The following is an 18,848-nucleotide window of genomic DNA, read 5'->3' on the forward strand; positions in this document are numbered from 1 at the left end:
CCCTCTTCACGACTGTCTTGATGTGTTTGGACCATGATAGTTTGTTGGTGATGTGGACGCCAAGGAACTTGAAGCTCTCAAGCTGCTCCACTGCAGCACCGTCAATGAGAATGGGGGCGTGCTCGGTCATTCTTTTCCTGTAGTCCACAGTCATCTCCTTTGTCTTGATCACGTTGAGGGAGAGGTTGTTGTCCTGGCACCACCAGACCAGGTCTCTGTTGTGTCATCGGCAAACTTGATGATGGTGTTGGAGTCGTGCCTGGCCATGCAGTCATGAATGAACAGGGAGTACGAGGGGACTGAGCATGCACCCCTAAGGGGCCCCCGTGTTGAGGATCAGCGTGGCAGATGTGTTGTTCCCTACCCTTACCAGGATCCAGTTGCAGAGGGAGGTGTTTAATCCCAGGGTCCTCAGCTTAGTTATGAGCTTTGAGGGCACTATGGTGTTGAACGCTGAGCTGTAGTCAATGAATAGCATTCTCACATATGTGTTCCTTTTGTCCCGGTGGGAAAGGGCAGTGTTGAGTGCAATAGAGATTGCATCATCTGTGGATCTGTTGGGGCGGTATGCAAATTGGGGTGGGTCTAGGGTTTCTGGGATAACGGTGTTGATGTGAGCCATGCCCAGCCTTTTAAAGCACTTCATGGCTACAGACATGAGTGTTACGGGTCGGTGGTCATTTAGGCAGGTTATCTTAGTGTTCTTGGGCACAGGGACTGTGGTGGTCTGCTAGAAACATGTTGGCATTACAGACTCAGACAGGGAGAGGTTGAAAATGTCAGTGAGACACTTACCAGTTGGTCAGCGCACGCTCGGAGTACACATCCTGGTAATCCGTCTGGCCCTGCAGCCTTGTGAATGTTTACCTATTTAAAGGTCTTACTCACATCGTCTACGAAGAGCGTGATCACACAGTCGTCCGGAACAGCTGGTGCTCTCATGCATGTTTCAGTTTTACTTGCCTTAAAGCGAGCATAGAAGTAATTCAGCTCATCTGGTAGGTTAGTGTCACTGGGCAGCTCGTTGCTGTTTTCCCCTTTGTAGTCTGTAATAGTTTGCAAGCCCTGCCACATCCGACGAGCATCGGTATAACGGTCATCGTTGCATGAAGAAGTGGACCAAAGCGCAGTGTGGTCAGTGTTCATGATTTATTAATAAAACTGAACACTGAATAACAAAAACAACAAAGAGAACGAGCAAAACCGAAACAGTTATGTCTGGTGCAGACACAAAAAACAAAAAACAAATACCCACAAAACACAGGTGGGAAAAGGCTACCTAAGTATGGTTCTCAATCAGAGACAACGATAGACAGCTGCCTCTGATTGAGAACCACACCCGGCCAAACACACAGAAATAGAAAACATAGAACACAAAACATAGAATGCCCACCCCAACTCACGCCCTGACCAAACCAAAATAGAGACATAAAAAGGATCTCTAAGGTCAGGGCGTGACATTCGGAGCCGGTGTAGTACGATTCAATCTTAGTGCTGTATTGATGCTTTGCCTGTTTGATGGCTCGTAGGAGGGCATAGTGGGATTTGTTATAAGCTTCCAGGTTAGAGTCCTGCTCCTTGAAAGCGGCAGCTCTACCCTTTAGCTCAGTGCAGATGTTGCCTGTAATCCATGGCTTCTGGTTGGGATATGTACGTACTGTCACTGTGGGGACGACATCATCGATGCACTTATTGATGAAGCCAGTGACTGATGTGGTGTACTCCTCAATGCCATCGGAAGAATCCCTAAACATATTCCAGTCTGTGCTAGCAAAACAGTCCTGTAGCTTAGCATCTGCTTCATCTGACCACTTTCTTATTGACTGACTCTAGTGACTAGTGCGTCCTGCTTTAGTTTTGCTTGTAAGCAACAATCAGGAGGATAGAATTATGGTCAGATTTGCCAAATGGAGGGCGAGGGAGAGCTTTGCACACGTCTCTGTGTGTGGAGTAAAGGTGGTCTAGAGTTTTTTCCCTCTGGTTGCACATTAACATGATGATAGAAATGAGATAAAACTGATTTGAATTTCCCTGCATTAAAGCTCCCGGCCACTAGGAGCGCCGCCTCTGGATGAGCGTTTTCCTGTTGCTTATGGCCGTATACAGCTCATTGAGTGCGGTCTTAGTGCCAGCATCAGTCTGCGGTGGTATATAGACAGCTACAAAAAATATAGATGTAAACTCTCTTTGTAAATAGTATGGTCTACAGCTTATCGTGAGATACTCTACCTCAGGTGAGCAAAACCTCGAGACTTACTTAGATTTCGTGCACCAGCTGTTGTTTACAAATATGCATGGGCTGCCACCCCTTACAAAAGGCCGCTGTTCTAGCATGACGAAAAAGCTTCAAACCTGCCTGGTGTATGTAGGATCAACAGATCCTTCATATAAATCTTTTGTTGCTGAGAATTTTCCTATACAGCAGGAAATGCATACCTTGTAGTGTATTGAAGTTTAAAAATGCTTCTTAAGTTTGTAATTTCCACTTTAAAATGTATCAACCCACACAAAAAAATCCATTAATTATAATCCACATAATAATTAATATTTCCTGTAGAAAACTTGCTCAAATTTAAGATCCTACATCTGTATGATCATCATCATTGAATCTGCTCCATTAGCCTGGCCTTGGAGCGTCTGAGTGGGACATACGCTACATGGAATGGAAATAGACGGCCTTGGGAGCACAGCAGACCACTTCCCTGTGACATTCACGGAGGAGAAAGGAGGAAAGTGGAGTGGTGAAGCTGGACCCTAGCTGGGGGATTCAAGTTGAATACCACAGACAAGCCAACTAAAACCCTTTTAACACCCAGCAGAGTTAGACATAGGTAAAAGGATACAGCCACTTCCCTGGACAACATTAACACTCACTTTCACCCTCTGTATTAGTTTTATGAACAACAGGTTCACATGTGTTTGGTGAGGTGGGCAATGGGGTAGGGGAATGGTGTTCTAATAATACAATACATTCTACCAAGACCTCATTTCAACATACAGTAGAGCTTAAAGTTGGAGGCATTGCATGGTTGACATATTCTAATTAGTTCCAAGAACAACAAAGGGCTACAGGAAGTTCTACATTAACAATGACAGCCACTGCATATGTGCCTCAGAAGTGGGTCAAACCATGCCTGGTAGATTAGGTTGTGTGCGCGTGTGTCAGTCAGTCCCTACTGATCTCACTCAACAGAGACTGTGATAAGAATTTTCTCCAGTGCCTAACGACTTTGCCCAGTAGCCCTCTCCACCTCCCAGCGAGCAGTGCAGAGCAGTGTTCAGAGTACAGAGCGCACAGCAGTGATCAGTGGACTGAGCTCCCTCAGGTGACCCATACTCTGCTCACATGTTGTTCATGCTACGCTGCTTTAGAACTTTACTTTTCTTTCGTAACAACTCTGGCCCCTTCGTCCCCATCTCTTTCAATCTGGACGTCTTTTTTTTTCTCGCCCTCAATCAAGTTAGACTGCCAAGTGAGGCTGCCAAAGTGGGAGAAAGAGATGTTGGGAGCTTTGGCACAGAGAGGCGTGTGCTTCCCAGTCGTAGTGCAAAGGCAGAACTGCAGAGAGAGGAAGGGAAAAAGGAGAGAGAGATAAGAGAGAGAGACAGAAGAAGAGAGAGGGAGAAAGAAAGAATGAGAGAAAGATGGAAAGAGAGAGGAAGGGATAGAAAAAGAGAGGAAGGGGGGGGGCTGTTGAGTTAAGCCCCTAATCACAGGCTGTTCTGCATGAAAGACTTACCACCTTCTCTTTGGTTAAAGAGAAAACACATTCAGCGCGCCTCTCCCAGCCCCTTGTTCCCACATCCTCTACATCAACAACTAATGTGCACACAAAAACATTAATTTCAGAAACTCACCCACACAGTCAGATACTGTCATGCAAGCACAAACACAAAAACAAAGCTGTCTCTGATCCCAAGGAAATAATTCGGTATCAGGCAATTTTACGGTCAACTCATATTAATGACAGATATGCCCTTCTATTGGCATGCTCAGGTGCTTAATTTGTTAGTGTCAGAAATAGAGAATGTGGGCAAATCCTGAAGCAATGTGGTACTTCTGGCTCCAAGTCCATGAATTGCCTTGGCTCACTCGCTCAGCAGGCGTACCAGATATTAGTCGAAGAATCCAGAAGCTCCATGCGATCCTCTGGGAGGGTTCTAAAACCCACAGTAATAGAGAGGTATGTTTGTCTCCTCTAGACTCAACTTTTCCAGCTGCCGAGGACCCCCCTTGCTCTGTTGCCCACATAGTTTCCAGACAGACTATTGGGTTGTGTGTGGGATCTTAATCTAATGTCGGAACATTGATTTATGCTTGGGTGTCCCACGACCATTAAGGTAACTGCCTGATCACTTTATAACATCCTCCTCTGGTGGTAATTTGGAATCCCCCACCCACCTTGCGATGCAAGCCCCATAACCGCATTATAGCTTAAAATGTAGTCTGAATATCATCTTCCAGCCACTGCAAATTGATTTTATAACTCTTTGACGGAGTCCTGAAACCCTTTTAGTCTGTCTCTCACCTGAGTTTGCCATTTGATCTATGAGAGGCTCCCAACTCTTCACAGGCTCTATCGATCGCCACTTTCTAGCCAGCTTTGCTGTGGAAGGTACAGTGTCACCTTGTAATTCTAAGACTCAATGGTCGTGTCTAGAGTTGGCAGTTAATAAAGTTTTGGAATTTTAATCATGAAGTTTTGATCATAGAATTCCGAACACATCATGCATCTACATTTACATTTAAATGTGTTCACATTGTTTCCGGATTCCCTTTTCCTACGCTATATGCAAATGTAAGTATGCATTCTGAAAATGGTGGAATAGGCAAATATGTTAATAACACAACAACAACTTGATGGCAGTAGCTAACTACTGTAGCTAAGTAGCCTGATAACTTCTGTAACTAGCCAGAAAGCTAGCAAGCAAAGCGGAGTGCTGATGAAGTCACCAACTGTACGCACTTTTGGTAGCCTGATTGTGTCCAGACTGAGAAAAAATCTGCACACAATGCACCTCCTGAGGTGGTCAGACAGATCTGAACACAATCAGACCACAATGTGACTTTTGTGCATCTACAGTAGGGTGACCAGACGTCCTCTTTTTCCGGGGACAGTCCCCGTTTTTGGTGGCCTGTCCCCGGCTGGAGCTGTCCACGGAAATGTCCCCGTTTTTAACTGTGCTTTAAAATAATACTCCAAAGTGAAATAATATTTTAAGAAAGACTGGGCATCAGAGCCTACCGGTTGACGTCTCAATCGCGTTGTGCTTGTTTTGTCCAGCAGAGGGGGCTGCTCGCTACAGCAGCTTCATTCACTCTCCTTCTACTAACTACCTGCTCGCTATAGCAGCTTCATTCGCTCTCCTTCTACTAACTACCTGCTCGCTATAGCAGCTTCATTCACTCTCCTTCTACTAACTACATGCTCGCTATAGCAGCTTCATTCACTCTCCTTCTACTAACTACCTGCTCGCGATAGTTTTAGAGAAAACTGCTGTGGAAAACTCGACCAGAAGCTAGCAAGTATCAAGTGAATCCACAACATCACCACAAACGTCTTTTTAAGCCAGGTAAGTTACAATCGTTTGAGATACTAGCTAATGATGTTATAATGTCACAATGTATATAGATAGATTATCTGCTTTATAAGGTTTTAAATCGGTTATGCTAGCTAACATTAGCTATGTCGACTAAGTTATCTAGCTAGGTTAGCTAGCTCTGTCATGGTAACTTAGCTAGGTTAAAAAACGTTCACATGTAAACATGCAGTGGACGGGCTGTTTTGAAAATATGATTATATTAAATTAATGCACAATTAATTATGAGAATATTCATTTGTAGATTACAATGTTAATGGTTTGGCGTTATAATAAGTAGTGTGAAAATATATTTTGACATTTTCATGGATAACATTAGCATAATGTTTTCTGTTAGAGAGTGGAGAGGGAGGAGAGGAGGAAGACTGAATAGGAAGAAGAGTGAAAGGGAGAGAAGAGGAAAGGTAAATATATGATTACAGAGCCAGCCAATGTATTATTCCAAGCAATGTTTTTGAGATAAAATACAAAAATGAGGCAAGCAATGGGAATCTGTTAACCAAAGTATTTTATCTAGTAGTGTACTATTTATTATTAAAGATTGGAGAAGAAGGAGAAGGAAAAATTAAGGGAGTAAAAAGAGTGAAGCGAGGAGAGTGTAGAAGAGTGAGGTGGAAAGGTAAAGAGAAGGAAAGGAAGAAAGAGCAGGAAGACGAGTGAAGAAAAGAGGAGAAAGGTTGGAGGAGAAGAAAAAGTTTGGCTAGCCTTTGTCCATGGAAACCCGACCGTATTCAGTGACACGGTCAAAATGCTTGAAGGCCAGGACCGCTGTGCTGTGGAGTCAGCTGCAATTCTGAGAAATTTTGAGGCAAAATTGACTGCAAGATGTGATGACAACTTCATTCCAGTTTTGGTCAAATTACTTCTGAGAGAGCTAGAGGAAAATGGAGCCATGTCGAAAGAGAGCTTTCTCAAAACATCCCAATCATTCTTAACTATGGCTGTGAACTACTTGTAAGAATGGGGAAAGCACACAGATAATCTAAAAGATTTTACTTTGTCTCCTTTTAAAAAGGAAACCTCAGCGTGTAGAGATCCAGAAGGCAGCACTGCAGGAAATATGCCCCAATGTGACCATCAATGAGGATGCATTGTGTGACGAGGTTACTGGCCTGCAAGAGTTCCTAAAGGGGGGATCGCTTGAAGAATGGAAAACATCTGAGACACCGCTTAGTCAGAGATAGAGCACGGTGGTTACCCACTTCAAAGAGAATGACATCCCACACACTAACCTGGCTAGATTAGCGTCTGTTGTCATGTGCTTACCTGGAAGTAATGCACCAGTCGAGAGAGTGTTCTCCCAAATGAATGATATATGGACAGCAGCAAGAAATAGGTTCACTGTTCCTACCATCAAGTCCATGCTTTTTGTGAAGATAAACTTCAACCTTCCCTGCCAGGAGTTCATGGAGAAGCTGGCCAAAGACAGAGCAATCCTGAAGAAGATACATTCTTCTGAGAAATATACAGATTAGGTTGGTATAAGTATATTATGTAGTTAACAATCTCATCATCATCTTATTTCTTTATTGTGTTGTTAATTATTTCACATATAATACTGTCTGGTTTTTTTTTCAATTTTGCTCACGTTCTCTATTGCTCTTATTCTACCCAGACTACCAGGACCACTGCGTGGCTGTTCAGATTGGACAGTTCTGTATTGTCTGTAGTGTTTCTGTAACATACAGTATATCACAAAAGTGAGTACACCCCTCACATTTTTGTAAATATTTGAGTATATCTTTTCATGTGACAACACTGAAGAAATGACACTTTGCTACAATGTAAAGTAGTGAGTGTACAGCTTGTACGACAGTGTAAATTTGCTGTCCCCTCAAAATAACTCAACACACAGCCATTAATGTCTAAACCGCTGGCAACAAAAGTGAGTACACCCCTAAGTGAAAATGCCCAAATTGGGCCCAAAGTGTCAATATTTTGTGTGGCCACCATCATTTTCCAGCACTGCCTTAACCCTCTTGGGCATGGAGTTCACCAGAGCTTCACAGGTTGCCACTGGAGTCCTCTTCCACTCCTCCATGACGACATCACGGAGCTGGTGGATGTTAGAGACCTTGCACTCCTCCACCTTCCATTTGAGGACACCCCACAGATGCTCAATAGGGTTTAGGTCTGGAGACATGCTTGGCCAGTCCATCACCTTTACCTTCAGCTTCTTTAGCAAGGCAGTGGTCGTCTTGGAGGTGTGTTTGGGGTCTTTATCATGTTGGAATACTGCCCTGCGACCCAGTCTCCGATAAGAGGGGATCATGCTCTGCTTCAGTATGTCACATTACATGTTGGCATTCATGGTTCCCTCAATGAACTGTAGCTCCCCAGTGCCGGCAGCACTCATGCAGCCCCAGACCATGACACTCCCACCACCATGCTTGACTGTAGGCAAGACACACTTGTCTTTGTACTCCTCACCTGGTTGCCGCCACACACGCTTGACACCATCTGAACCAAATTAGTTTATCTTGGTCTCATCAGACCACAGGACATGGTTACAGTAATCCATGTCCTTAGTCTGCTTGTCTTCAGCAAACTGTTTGCGGGCTTTCTTGTGCATCATCTTTAGAAGAGGCTTCCTTCTGGGACAACAGCCATGCAGACCAATTTGATGCAGTGTACGGCATATGGTCTGAGCACTGACAGGCTGACCCCCCACCCCTTCAACCTCTGCAGCAATGCTGGCAGCACTCCAACGTCTATTTCCCAAAGACAACCTCTGGATATGACGCTGAGCACGTGCACTCAACTTCTTTGGTCGACCATGGCGAGGCCTGTTCTGAGTGGAATCTGTCCAGTTAAACCGCTGTATGGTCTTGGCCACCGTGCTGCAGCTCAGTTTCAGGGTCTTGGTAATCTTCTTATAGCCCAGGCCATCTTTATGTAGAGCAACAACTCTTTTTTTCAGATCCTCAGAGAGTTCTTTGCCATGAGGTGCCATGTTGAACTTCCAGTGACCAGACAGTATGAGGGAGTGTGAGAGGATGTGTTACGCACGCCTCTGAGAAGAGGGAACGCAACTCCCTGCTACAACTCAACTCTCTGAAGTGCAAGAGGTATGGACTGTAGGTGCGAGTAAGGATGACACAAAAGCAGAATTACCGTTTACTTGGATTTATTTTCTTACACGGTAATATGGGGAAAAGGGGCTGGACGGAACCAAAGCAAAGAAAGTAAATATCAAAGTTCCCCCTCTCCTATCTAACCTGCCTACCCACTTAACTTACCTAACTTAGCACCGTCTGGTGCCCTAACCAAAATACAGGGGGTGGTCCGCCCAGGTCTTACCTAGTGTGCCTAGACAGTAAATATGCTACGGGTATATGTATGCCCGCGGGCCTCTTGCCTAAGCACTCCCAAAGTGCCTTCTCCTTCCCCCCTGGGAACAAATGAAACAGAGTAATTTTTAACGATTTCACAAACACACGACATAGAAAAACTGCTACCAACAACAACAGTACATACCAAACTTTCTGATACTATACTCTCTCTCTCTCTCTCTCTCTCTCTCTCTCTCTCTCTCTCTCTCTCTCTCTCTCTCTCCTCTCTCTCTCTCCTCTCTCTCTCTCTCTCTCTCTCTCTCTCTCTTCTCTCTCTCTCTCTCTCTCTCTCTCTCTCTCTCTCTCTCTCTCTCTCTCTCTCTCTCTCTCTCTCTCTCTCTCTCTCTCTCTCCTCTCTCTCTCTCTCTCTCTCTCTCTCTCTCTCTCTCTCTCTCTCTCTCTCTCTCTCTCTCTCTCTCTCTCTCTCTCTCTCTCTCTCTCTCTCTCTCTCTCTCTCTCTCTCTCTCTCTCTCTCTCTCTCTCTCTCTCTCTCTCTCTCTCTCTCAGAACACTGGCTTTTATCTTCAGGTGGCAATGGTGATTAGAGTCAGCTGCTTCTTGACGAGGGGGCGGGGTCAGCTCCAATCACCAATTAGCCTGGTGTTGACCAATCAGCTGGTTGGGGAGTACTTCAGGAAGCCATCTCCTGAAACACACACTCAAATACAAAACAGAACACAGAAACTGGGGAACGTAACAGATGACACCAAATTTAACACACCTGCTCCCCATTCACACCTGAGACCTTGTAACACTAACGAGTCACATGACACCGGGGAGGGAAAATGGCTAATTGGGCCCAATTTGGACATTTTCACTTAGGGGTGTACTCACTTTTGTTGCCAGCGGTTTAGACATTAATGGCTGTGTGTTGAGTTATTTTGAGGGGACAGCAAATTTACACTGTTATACAAGCTGTACACTCACTACTTTACATTGTAGCAAAGTGTCATTTCTTCAGTGTTGTCACATGAAAAGATATACTCAAATATTTACAAAAATGTGAGGGGTGTACTCACTTTTGTGATATACTGTAGTTGTTTTCTCTATCACAGTGTGCCTGTTAGAGTAAATACATGAAACCGGAATTGTCCCCTTTTGTATTTCATAGATAATAACATTGGATATTTTAATGATATATTGACCGCCGAACTGGAAATGTCCCCGGTTTTAATTTCAGGAATCTGGTCACCTTAATCTACAGTTGAAGTCGGAAGTTTACATACACCTTAGCTAAAAACATTTAAACTCAGTTCTTCACAATTCCTGACTTATAAAAATTCCCTGTCTTAGGTCAGTTAGGATCACCACTTTATTTTAAGAATGTGAAATGTCAGAATAATAGTAGAGAGAATGATTTATTTCAGCTTTTATTTATTTCATCACATTCCCAGTGGGTCAGAAGTTTACATACACTCAATTAGTATCTGATTGGCATTGCCTTTAAATTGTTTTACTTGGGTCAAACGTGTCGGTTAGCCTTCCACAAGCTTCCCACAATAAGTTGGGTGAATTTTGGCCCATTCCTCCTGACAGAGCTGGTGTAACTGAGTCAGGTTTGAAGGCCTCCTTGCTCGCACACTCTTTTTCAGTTCTGCCCACAAATGTTCTATAGGATTGATGTCAGGGCTTTGTGATGGGCACTCCAATACCTTGACTTTGTTGTCCTTAAGCCATTTTGCTACAACTTTGGAAGTATGCTTGGGGTCATTGTCCATTTGGAAGACCCATTTGCGACCAAGCTTTAACTTTCTGACTGATGTCTTGAGATGTTGCTTCAATATATGCATATAATTTTCCTCCCTCATGATGTCATCTATTTTGTGAAGTGCACCAGTACCTCCTGCAGCAAAGCACCCCCACAACATGGTGCTGCCACCCCTGTGCTTCATGGTTGGGATGGTGTTCTTCGGCATGCAAGCCTCCCCCTCCAAACATAACAATGGTCATTATGATCAAACAGTTTTATTTTCGTCAGACCAGAGGACATTTCTCAAAAAAGTACGATCTTTGTCCCCGTGTGAAGTTGCAAACCGTAGTCTGGCTTTGTTATGGTTGTTTTGGAGCAGTGGCTTCTTCCTTGCTGAGCGGCCTTTCAGCTTATGTCGATATAGGAATTGTTTTACTGTGGATATAGATACTTTTGGACCTGTTTCCTCCAGCATCTTCACAAGGTCCTTTGCTGTTGTTCTGGGATTGATTTGCACTTTTTGCCCCAAAGTACGTTCATCTCTAGGAGACAGAACGCATCTCCTTCCTGAGCGGTATGACGGCTGCATGGTCCCATGATGTTTATACTTGCGTACCATTGTTTGTACAGATAAACGTGGTACCTTCAGGCATTTGGAAATTGCTCCCAAGGATGAACCAGACTTGTGGAGGTTTATAATTTTTCTTCTGAGGTCTTGGCTGATTTCTTTTGATTTTCCAATGATGTCCAAAGAGGCACTGAGTTTGAAGGTAGGACTTGAAATACATCCACAGGTAGACCTCCAATTGACTCAAATTATGTCAATTATCCTATCAGAAGTTTCTAAAGCCATGACATCATTTTCTGGAATTTTCCAAGCTGTTTAAAAGCACTGTCAACTTAGTGTATGTAAACTTGAGCCACTGGAATTGTGATACAGTGAAATAATCTGTCTGTAAACAATTGTCCTCACCAACTTGCCAAAACTAAAGTTTGTTAACAAGATATTTGTGGAGTGGTTGAAAAATGTATTTTAATGACTCCAACCTAAGTGGATGTAAACTTCTGACTTCAAATGTAGACCTGTCTTTCAATGCAATCTTAATAATTTGATAGCCTAGGACCTTTGTAGTGATATCATCCTGAGACAGGGTATTTTTAGCTCCTGGGCTGCAGCAAGTACTCTTTGATTGCCTTCAATGGGAAATTACTGTGCTTAACTGCACTGTAATATAGCTGAGTAGACATAATATTATACTCCTCATTCACTGTTTGTTGCTGCGACCTGATTATTGATTGCGTGGTGATGTCGATAGGGGGCGGCCATTCTGTTTAGCCCTACAGTGTGCCTCAGTTCATGTCTGAGAAACAATTCTAAAAACTATCGAAGAAGCCACACTACTCTGTTTAACTAGAAGACTTGAGTCGAACAAAGAGGCTTTTAACCTGGAACTCACCTTCCTGTCCGAGGATTTGGTGGTAAAGACAGGCACACGGAAGGCCAGTAAAGGCCAAAATGGTGACATGGTCTTCCCTTCATCCTCTGCACAGAACCATCCTGGTGTGTTCTCCTCTCCTAGAAGAAAAGACAACTAGTTTTAATTCCACTCAATCATATGTCGTAATGGCATATACTTTGTAACTCTATTTGTGCTTACTGCAGTCGAGCCTTCCAAGTGGGCTCTTTAGGACCCTCTTCAAATAAGCAATCGCAAGAAATATGAAATACTTGACTGAACAGTGGACACGGGTCTATTTTCTTGTTTCCAAAACAAAGTAGAACCCGATGAATTGGCTTCAGGTATGTAATATGAATAGGATAATTAGAATTGTGTGTGTGTGTAATCAGCCAGAGCCAGGGGAGATGGGACCAGGTACAGCCCACGCCCAGAAGCTCCATGCTAGGCCAACACTGATTAAGGCCATGGTGATGATCCTTTGTTAAAGAGAAAATAACAGCAAGCATCTGCCCCAGCAGGAGAAAGGCAACCGCTGGTTAATAAAGAATTTGGCTGGCACATGACATCTGAATACCTCGAAGCCACTACAACAGGTGCACCTGCTCGCCAGACGCAACACAGATCTGCCAAAATACCTCCATTAAGTAATTTCGTAACTGTCAATTGCAACTAACTAAAAGGCAATTGTGTGTGCAATCAAACAGCTTGTTTTAATTTACTCCCTGTGTCTTGTGCATAACTGCATATATCAATATGCAATAAGCCACAGAAGTACAGAGTTGCTGTTTCCAAAGCATTAACATCACAGTGTATCCTAAACACCTCATTTGGTTTGAGATGTGCGACCAGTTCATTTGACAGGGGCGGTTGTTTTTGCTATTTGGCTGTTGCAGTGCAGGTAGGAATACAGGAGACTTAAGGGCCAATTAGTTTAGTTCTGTCTCCCCAACTCATAACATTTCAGATGGGTTTCCCTTAGAAGGACTGGTACACAAAAAGAGGGAGTCAATTTGCAGGTGATACAGTACCTCAAGATGTCGCACTGCTTTTAAACCCTTATTCTCAGATTTTCCGTAGATAAATATGTACTGGAGACACGTACATTCAACACCTCTTAACTCTGCATAGTTTCATGTTACCAAGCCTCAGTACAGTACTGAATAACTGTTCATGATGATACACATTTATAACCTCATTGAGATTGATGACCTTCAAAATATGAATCCATTCAGTGATGTTTGGAGAGAGTGAGAGGACAGGGTCAAGGTCAAAGCCCCTTCTTTTGAGAGGCTTTCATATCTGATACTCATTTCATTTCATATGATAACTTATTCCATATTTCTCTGAACCAGTGTGAATAGAAACAATGAAACATTGAGTGTGTCTTTAGAATGACAGAGTTGAGATGTCTTTTGACAACAATGCTAAGAAAAAAAAGAGAAAAGTCCAGGCTTTCTTATGAGCCAGAAGAAAAATCATACTGTATCGCTAAAATCCACTAGTCTAAATCACTGAGGGGTGGTATTTATGTTGAAAGTTAGGTTGCAAATGATGATGTACTGTAGCTCCCTAGTGTTGGTAATTTAAATACAAGGGCACATGCGCTATGTCAAAACAATACACCTTAGAAATGGTACAGTATTTGACCAGAGCAACCAGATGAAGTGTTCTGCCAGAAAAGACTACCTGACAAATCAGAGGAGCAGGATCAGACAGATCATCAACTGATTAATCAGTAATGATGAAGTTGGGCTATTTAGTGTTTGCAAAGTATTCCTAAATGATCTCCTTCTGAGATGATCTCTGAGCCTTTCTCAGATAGAGCTCTTCCCAGGGAGGATCAGGGCTATGAGGGTCATTTATTAAAAGGCTGTAATTGAAGGCAGATTGCCCGAAGCTGGTCCGCGTGGGTCAGAGGGTCCACTGATTTCCTTTGCACCTTTATGCTCTGCACCTTTCTTAAGCTAATCATTCAATGAGCATAAACAACACTCCACTACTGTATGTTTGGCAACCAAGTGATTGTTGGTTCAGTAAAGGTATTGGTCCTGCTGATGTTATTTGTTGTGGAGGGTGATATTAAATACCTGAGTATGTCCAAGACTGTGTTACCCATTCTGATTTCCTTAAGTACTGTGTGCATGAAGGGAGGGAGGAGAAAAACAAAATACAGGCATTGTGAAAACACACCCTGCCATTCAGCTTTTCCTGTGTATTAATGAGGACAAGTAATGGTGCCTGCCCCTCGGAACAAACAGTAAACACACAACCAGTCTAATGTAGGCCTTAATGAGAGAAAGACAGACAGTCACTTCACACACACGCTCACAACGCTTCACACACACGCTCACAACCACACATGGGCATAGGCATACACACACACACATACACGGCCAAAGTCCCTAATGAATCCGAGATAATGCATTCTATTCACAAAAGACCCTCTATGTCACGTACGTGAGGAGAGACAGACCAAGGCGCAGCGGATGTTGAGTTCCACATATTTATTATAAAGTGAAACTTAGCTAAACAAAACAATAAATCAAATAAACTGACAACGAAACGTGACTACGTGGTGCACCTGCACAAAACACTAAATAATATCCCACAAACACAAGTGGGAAAAAATGCTACCTAAATATGATCCCCAAATAGAGACAACGATTACCAGCTGCCTCTAATTGGGAATCATACAAATCACCAACATAGATAATAAACTAGAACACCACATAGAAATAATAAACTAGAATACCCCCCAGTCACGACCTACTACACCATAGAGGAACAAGGGCTCTCTATGGTCAGGGCGTGACACTCTAACCCTTTCAGATAGAGCAGAAAGCCAGAGCTCCACATCCAAATATCTTTGTCCCTCCCTCCCTCCCTCCCTCCCTCTCTCCAACTGCCATTATTCTGCTTAATGTTGTGTTGTAAACTGAAGCATCATGGTGAAAGATAAGCAAACAACGTGTCTCATCAGGTCTGAATGAAAGTGGGAGGAAAGAGAGAGGGGAGCTCGGCCTAGCCACAGTACAGCACTGCCAAATGTGGAAAAAAAATTGAAAATATCAGTTGTGACAGACTACACACCATCACATAAAATTTCTGACAGGAGCTGCGTTTGGATGTCAACCACTCAAAAATCATACCTTAGAACCAATACACTAAGGATGGATACTCTGGAGGTAAAACAGTCATCCACTCCAGTCTTGAATGCTGCTGTGGGGCTGGTTCTCTATGCCACCTGGCTGCCTCATATACAACTAAACAAAAAATAATCCTATAATATGACTTCTATTTCTTGGTTACCCAAACTGCCTGGCTACCCAAACTAACGTTTCTTCTCCACGATGAGTCTGGATTTGCTTCTCACTTACGATTTCTAGAAAGCAAACACATTCTTGGTCCCAGAAACCGATGGGTTCGGCCAGAGCCAGCCTACATGATGACGTTACCAACTTTGATGCTTTGATTGGTTAGATTTGTTAGATACGTTCCAATCGCTGATGAATTTTCTTTTTACAACGCCCCTCATTTTGAAGTCACACAACAACTTATAGGATAGCAGATGCAGACTGAATGTACAGTACCAGTCAAAAGTTTAGACACACCTACTCATTCAAGGGTTTTTCTTAATGTTTACTATTTTCTACATTGTAGAATAATAGTGAAGACATCAAAACTATGAAATAACACATATGGAATCATGTAGTTACCAAAAAAGTGTTACGCAAATCATAATATATTATATATTTGAGATTCTTCAAAGTAGCCATCCTTTGCCTTGATAACAGCTTTGCACACTCTTTGCATTCTCTCAACCAGCTTCATGAGGAATTCTTTTCCAAAAGTCTTGAAGGAGTTCCCACATATGCTGAGCACTTGTAAATTAAGAGGACTGTAACGTTCGTCATATTCCTCCTCCTCGGATGAGGAGGAGCATGGATCGGACCAACACGCAGGGAGGTATGCAGACATAAAGAATTTATTTAACAAGACGAACACTGATACGAAATACACTTGAATAGAATACAAACAACAAAACGACGTAGACAGACCTGAACTAGAGAACTTACATAGACACGAAGAACGCACGAACAGGAAAGACTAGCCAAACGAACGAACAAACGAAACAGTCCCGTGTGGTAGACACAGACACAGGAACAATCACCCACAAACAAACAGTGAGAACAGCCTACCTTAATATGGTTCTCAATCAGAGGAAACGTCAAACACCTGCCTCTAATTGAGAACCATATCAGGCAACACATTTAACCCAACATAGAAACACATAACATAGAATGCCCACCCCAACTCACGCCCTGACCAACTAAACACATACAAAAACAAGGAAAACAGGTCAGGAACGTGACAAGGACTATGTAATTTGAAAGATGAGACGTTGAAGATTATAATAATACCGCTTTGATGTCATCATAAAACTCATGTCATGTACAGTTTAAATGTTTATGATCATTATGTTTGATGTACAGTTACAAGATGACATGACGTTATAACCCGGGTTGTTATGAACAGAATGAGCCTATGTTTGTCTCTGTGAAGAAAGTTTGCTGTGGCACATGCACCTGAATGCAACAAATGCACAACAAAATGATGATAGGTTTCCTTGAATTGCATTGCAAACGCTGTGCACACTTTGGAGAGGTGTGTGGCCGCTTGGAGACACTATTTAGTCCTCTCACTCCAACCCTTGTAATTGTTTGGTCTTATGTTGCACCTACTCCACATTTTCCATCAATATGCTTAGCATGTTACTGAATGTATCCAGAGTATTTTCAGATTTTGTTATCAAGAAATGTGGCATTAAATGTAAAATGCACATAACATCAACAGTGTAATGTTTGGATTTAGTCTTGTGCCAGGTAAACTGTTGTGTCCTTACCTTTAGTCTAATAATTTTCCCATAATCTCCCTTTCAATTGCTACCATCAATTGCTACCATGCTTTTGTAAGAATCATTTCAATTTACCCCTTTCCATGAGTGTAAAGGGTTAAAGGGTAGGTAACATAAACATAACCACATGTAACATATGGATTTGCATGAGTATACACATCAAAATTCCCAATGAAAAGTTATACCTCACTTTTATATTTTTTTAGTTATTACATCAAACCGATCAAAATTCAGAAGAATGCCGAAGTCATGTCGGAAAATGTTTTTCCCGGTGTGTGATGTAATGTGGAGGAATCGGCAAGTCAGCCTATTCCCTATAATGTAAAAGCCAACAGAAATAACTTCAAATGTATAACTTGAAATGAAACCAAATCATTTGCATGACTACTGATTTCAATAAGATTTTCTGACAACTTGCAATCAAATACTTTATGAATTTATTGTTACAAATCAGCTTGCAAGGTTGCTAGCCAACTAGGAAACTAACATTAACCCTACTAGCCTGCTAACGTTACGTTAACACTGCATGAGTAAGCCAGTTGCTATCAATACACCTAACTTACAGCTACATTAAAGTAAACCAAGGTTTTGGAAAATCAATAACGGTTATTTTGGAAATACATCCAACCAGTTATCAAATAATGTTTCCGGTATATGCATTTATCTTAGCCAGCAAGCCAGTCATCCAGCCAGCTTAAGTTAGTTATTTTAGCCTGCTAGCTAGCCTAGCCAGCTAACTAGCCTAGCTACCCAACCACAGCTAAGTAATATGACAGAAATCAACACCAACTAGTCTAGCAAAGGCAGGAACCCACAGAAACACACACAAAAAAGGCAGCAGGGAGAGTTAGCTAATCCAATGAACATATAGTGAGGTAAATCCAAATTAGATAGACTACAGAGACAATAATACAAAGTTGACCAAACAAATTGGAGGGTGAAAAACAAATGAAGAACATACGAAGTACTAGCTAAACAATTAGAGCAGGCAGGAATGATTTTCAACTGTCCTTTTGAGCCAGAGGAAAGCCTGTCAGTGGTGCAGGAGAAGTCAGAGCTACATGGAATGGAAAAGCAGAGCAGGATCATGTGGCTCCCACGTGTGGGGAATCTGATTGGTTGTTTACATCATACCTCCTCGTGATTGGTGGATTGTAGCGCACCACTGCCAACACTCGGTCTGTATGGCTAGTGGTTTACGTTAGCCAGCTCGAGCTAGTTAACACAGAGTAGATTCTCCATATGACATTGAGAAATAGTGCAAAACATAACTTTGTTTGTAGTTATAGGTAACCAGGTCGTGACTACAACTAAGTTACTAAGTCTTTGACCACACTGTATTGTTAATTTGATGAGTAACAAATCATGCTTCCTACCCTTAAGTGAGTGCCAGCGCCTACATTCTGATATAGGATGCATTGATGTGTACTGAACCTGTCGCCCATAATAAAGCGAAGTGTGCTGTGGTAAACTGTGCTGTGGTATCCTGCATCAGAAGAAAATGTACTGTACTTACTGCCGGAGACCACATTTTTAATTTATTTTTGACTTTTTATTTTATTTAACCTTTATTTAACTAGGTTAAACAGTTAATTAAAATAACAAATTCTTATTTACAATGACGGCCTACACCGGTCAAATCCAAATACACAGACTGTAGTATGACCGTAGCCAACAATTAATTTGTCCTTCATGTAGGTCTTGCCATTGAAAACCGAACAGACACAAAATGACCATTCCATAGAAGTCAAATAAGCCGTTGCAGTGAACTATCAAAAAGCTGCCCCAAAATAACCTTTTCTTGGTCATTTAGGAGTCCTTGTGATTTTGAATAGCTAAACCATTGGCAA

The 18,848-nt window shown here is 42.5% G+C and overlaps 1 protein-coding gene across 4 annotated transcripts in view; it reads right to left on the bottom strand.

Moving 5' to 3' along the window:
- LOC129815168 (rho guanine nucleotide exchange factor 10-like protein) overlaps nucleotides 1-18,848 on the bottom strand; it is a 193,328-nt gene that overhangs the window by 89,746 nt on the left and 84,734 nt on the right. For all 4 annotated transcript variants that reach the window (XM_055868654.1, XM_055868653.1, XM_055868655.1 and 1 more), the window contains one exon: nucleotides 12,081-12,199. In XM_055868654.1, the coding sequence (XP_055724629.1) occupies nucleotides 12,081-12,199 (119 nt within the window). The remainder of the gene's footprint in view (nucleotides 1-12,080; nucleotides 12,200-18,848) is intronic.

This window comes from Salvelinus fontinalis, chromosome 18 (genome assembly GCF_029448725.1).
Source record: "Salvelinus fontinalis isolate EN_2023a chromosome 18, ASM2944872v1, whole genome shotgun sequence".
NCBI lineage: Eukaryota > Metazoa > Chordata > Actinopteri > Salmoniformes > Salmonidae > Salvelinus > Salvelinus fontinalis.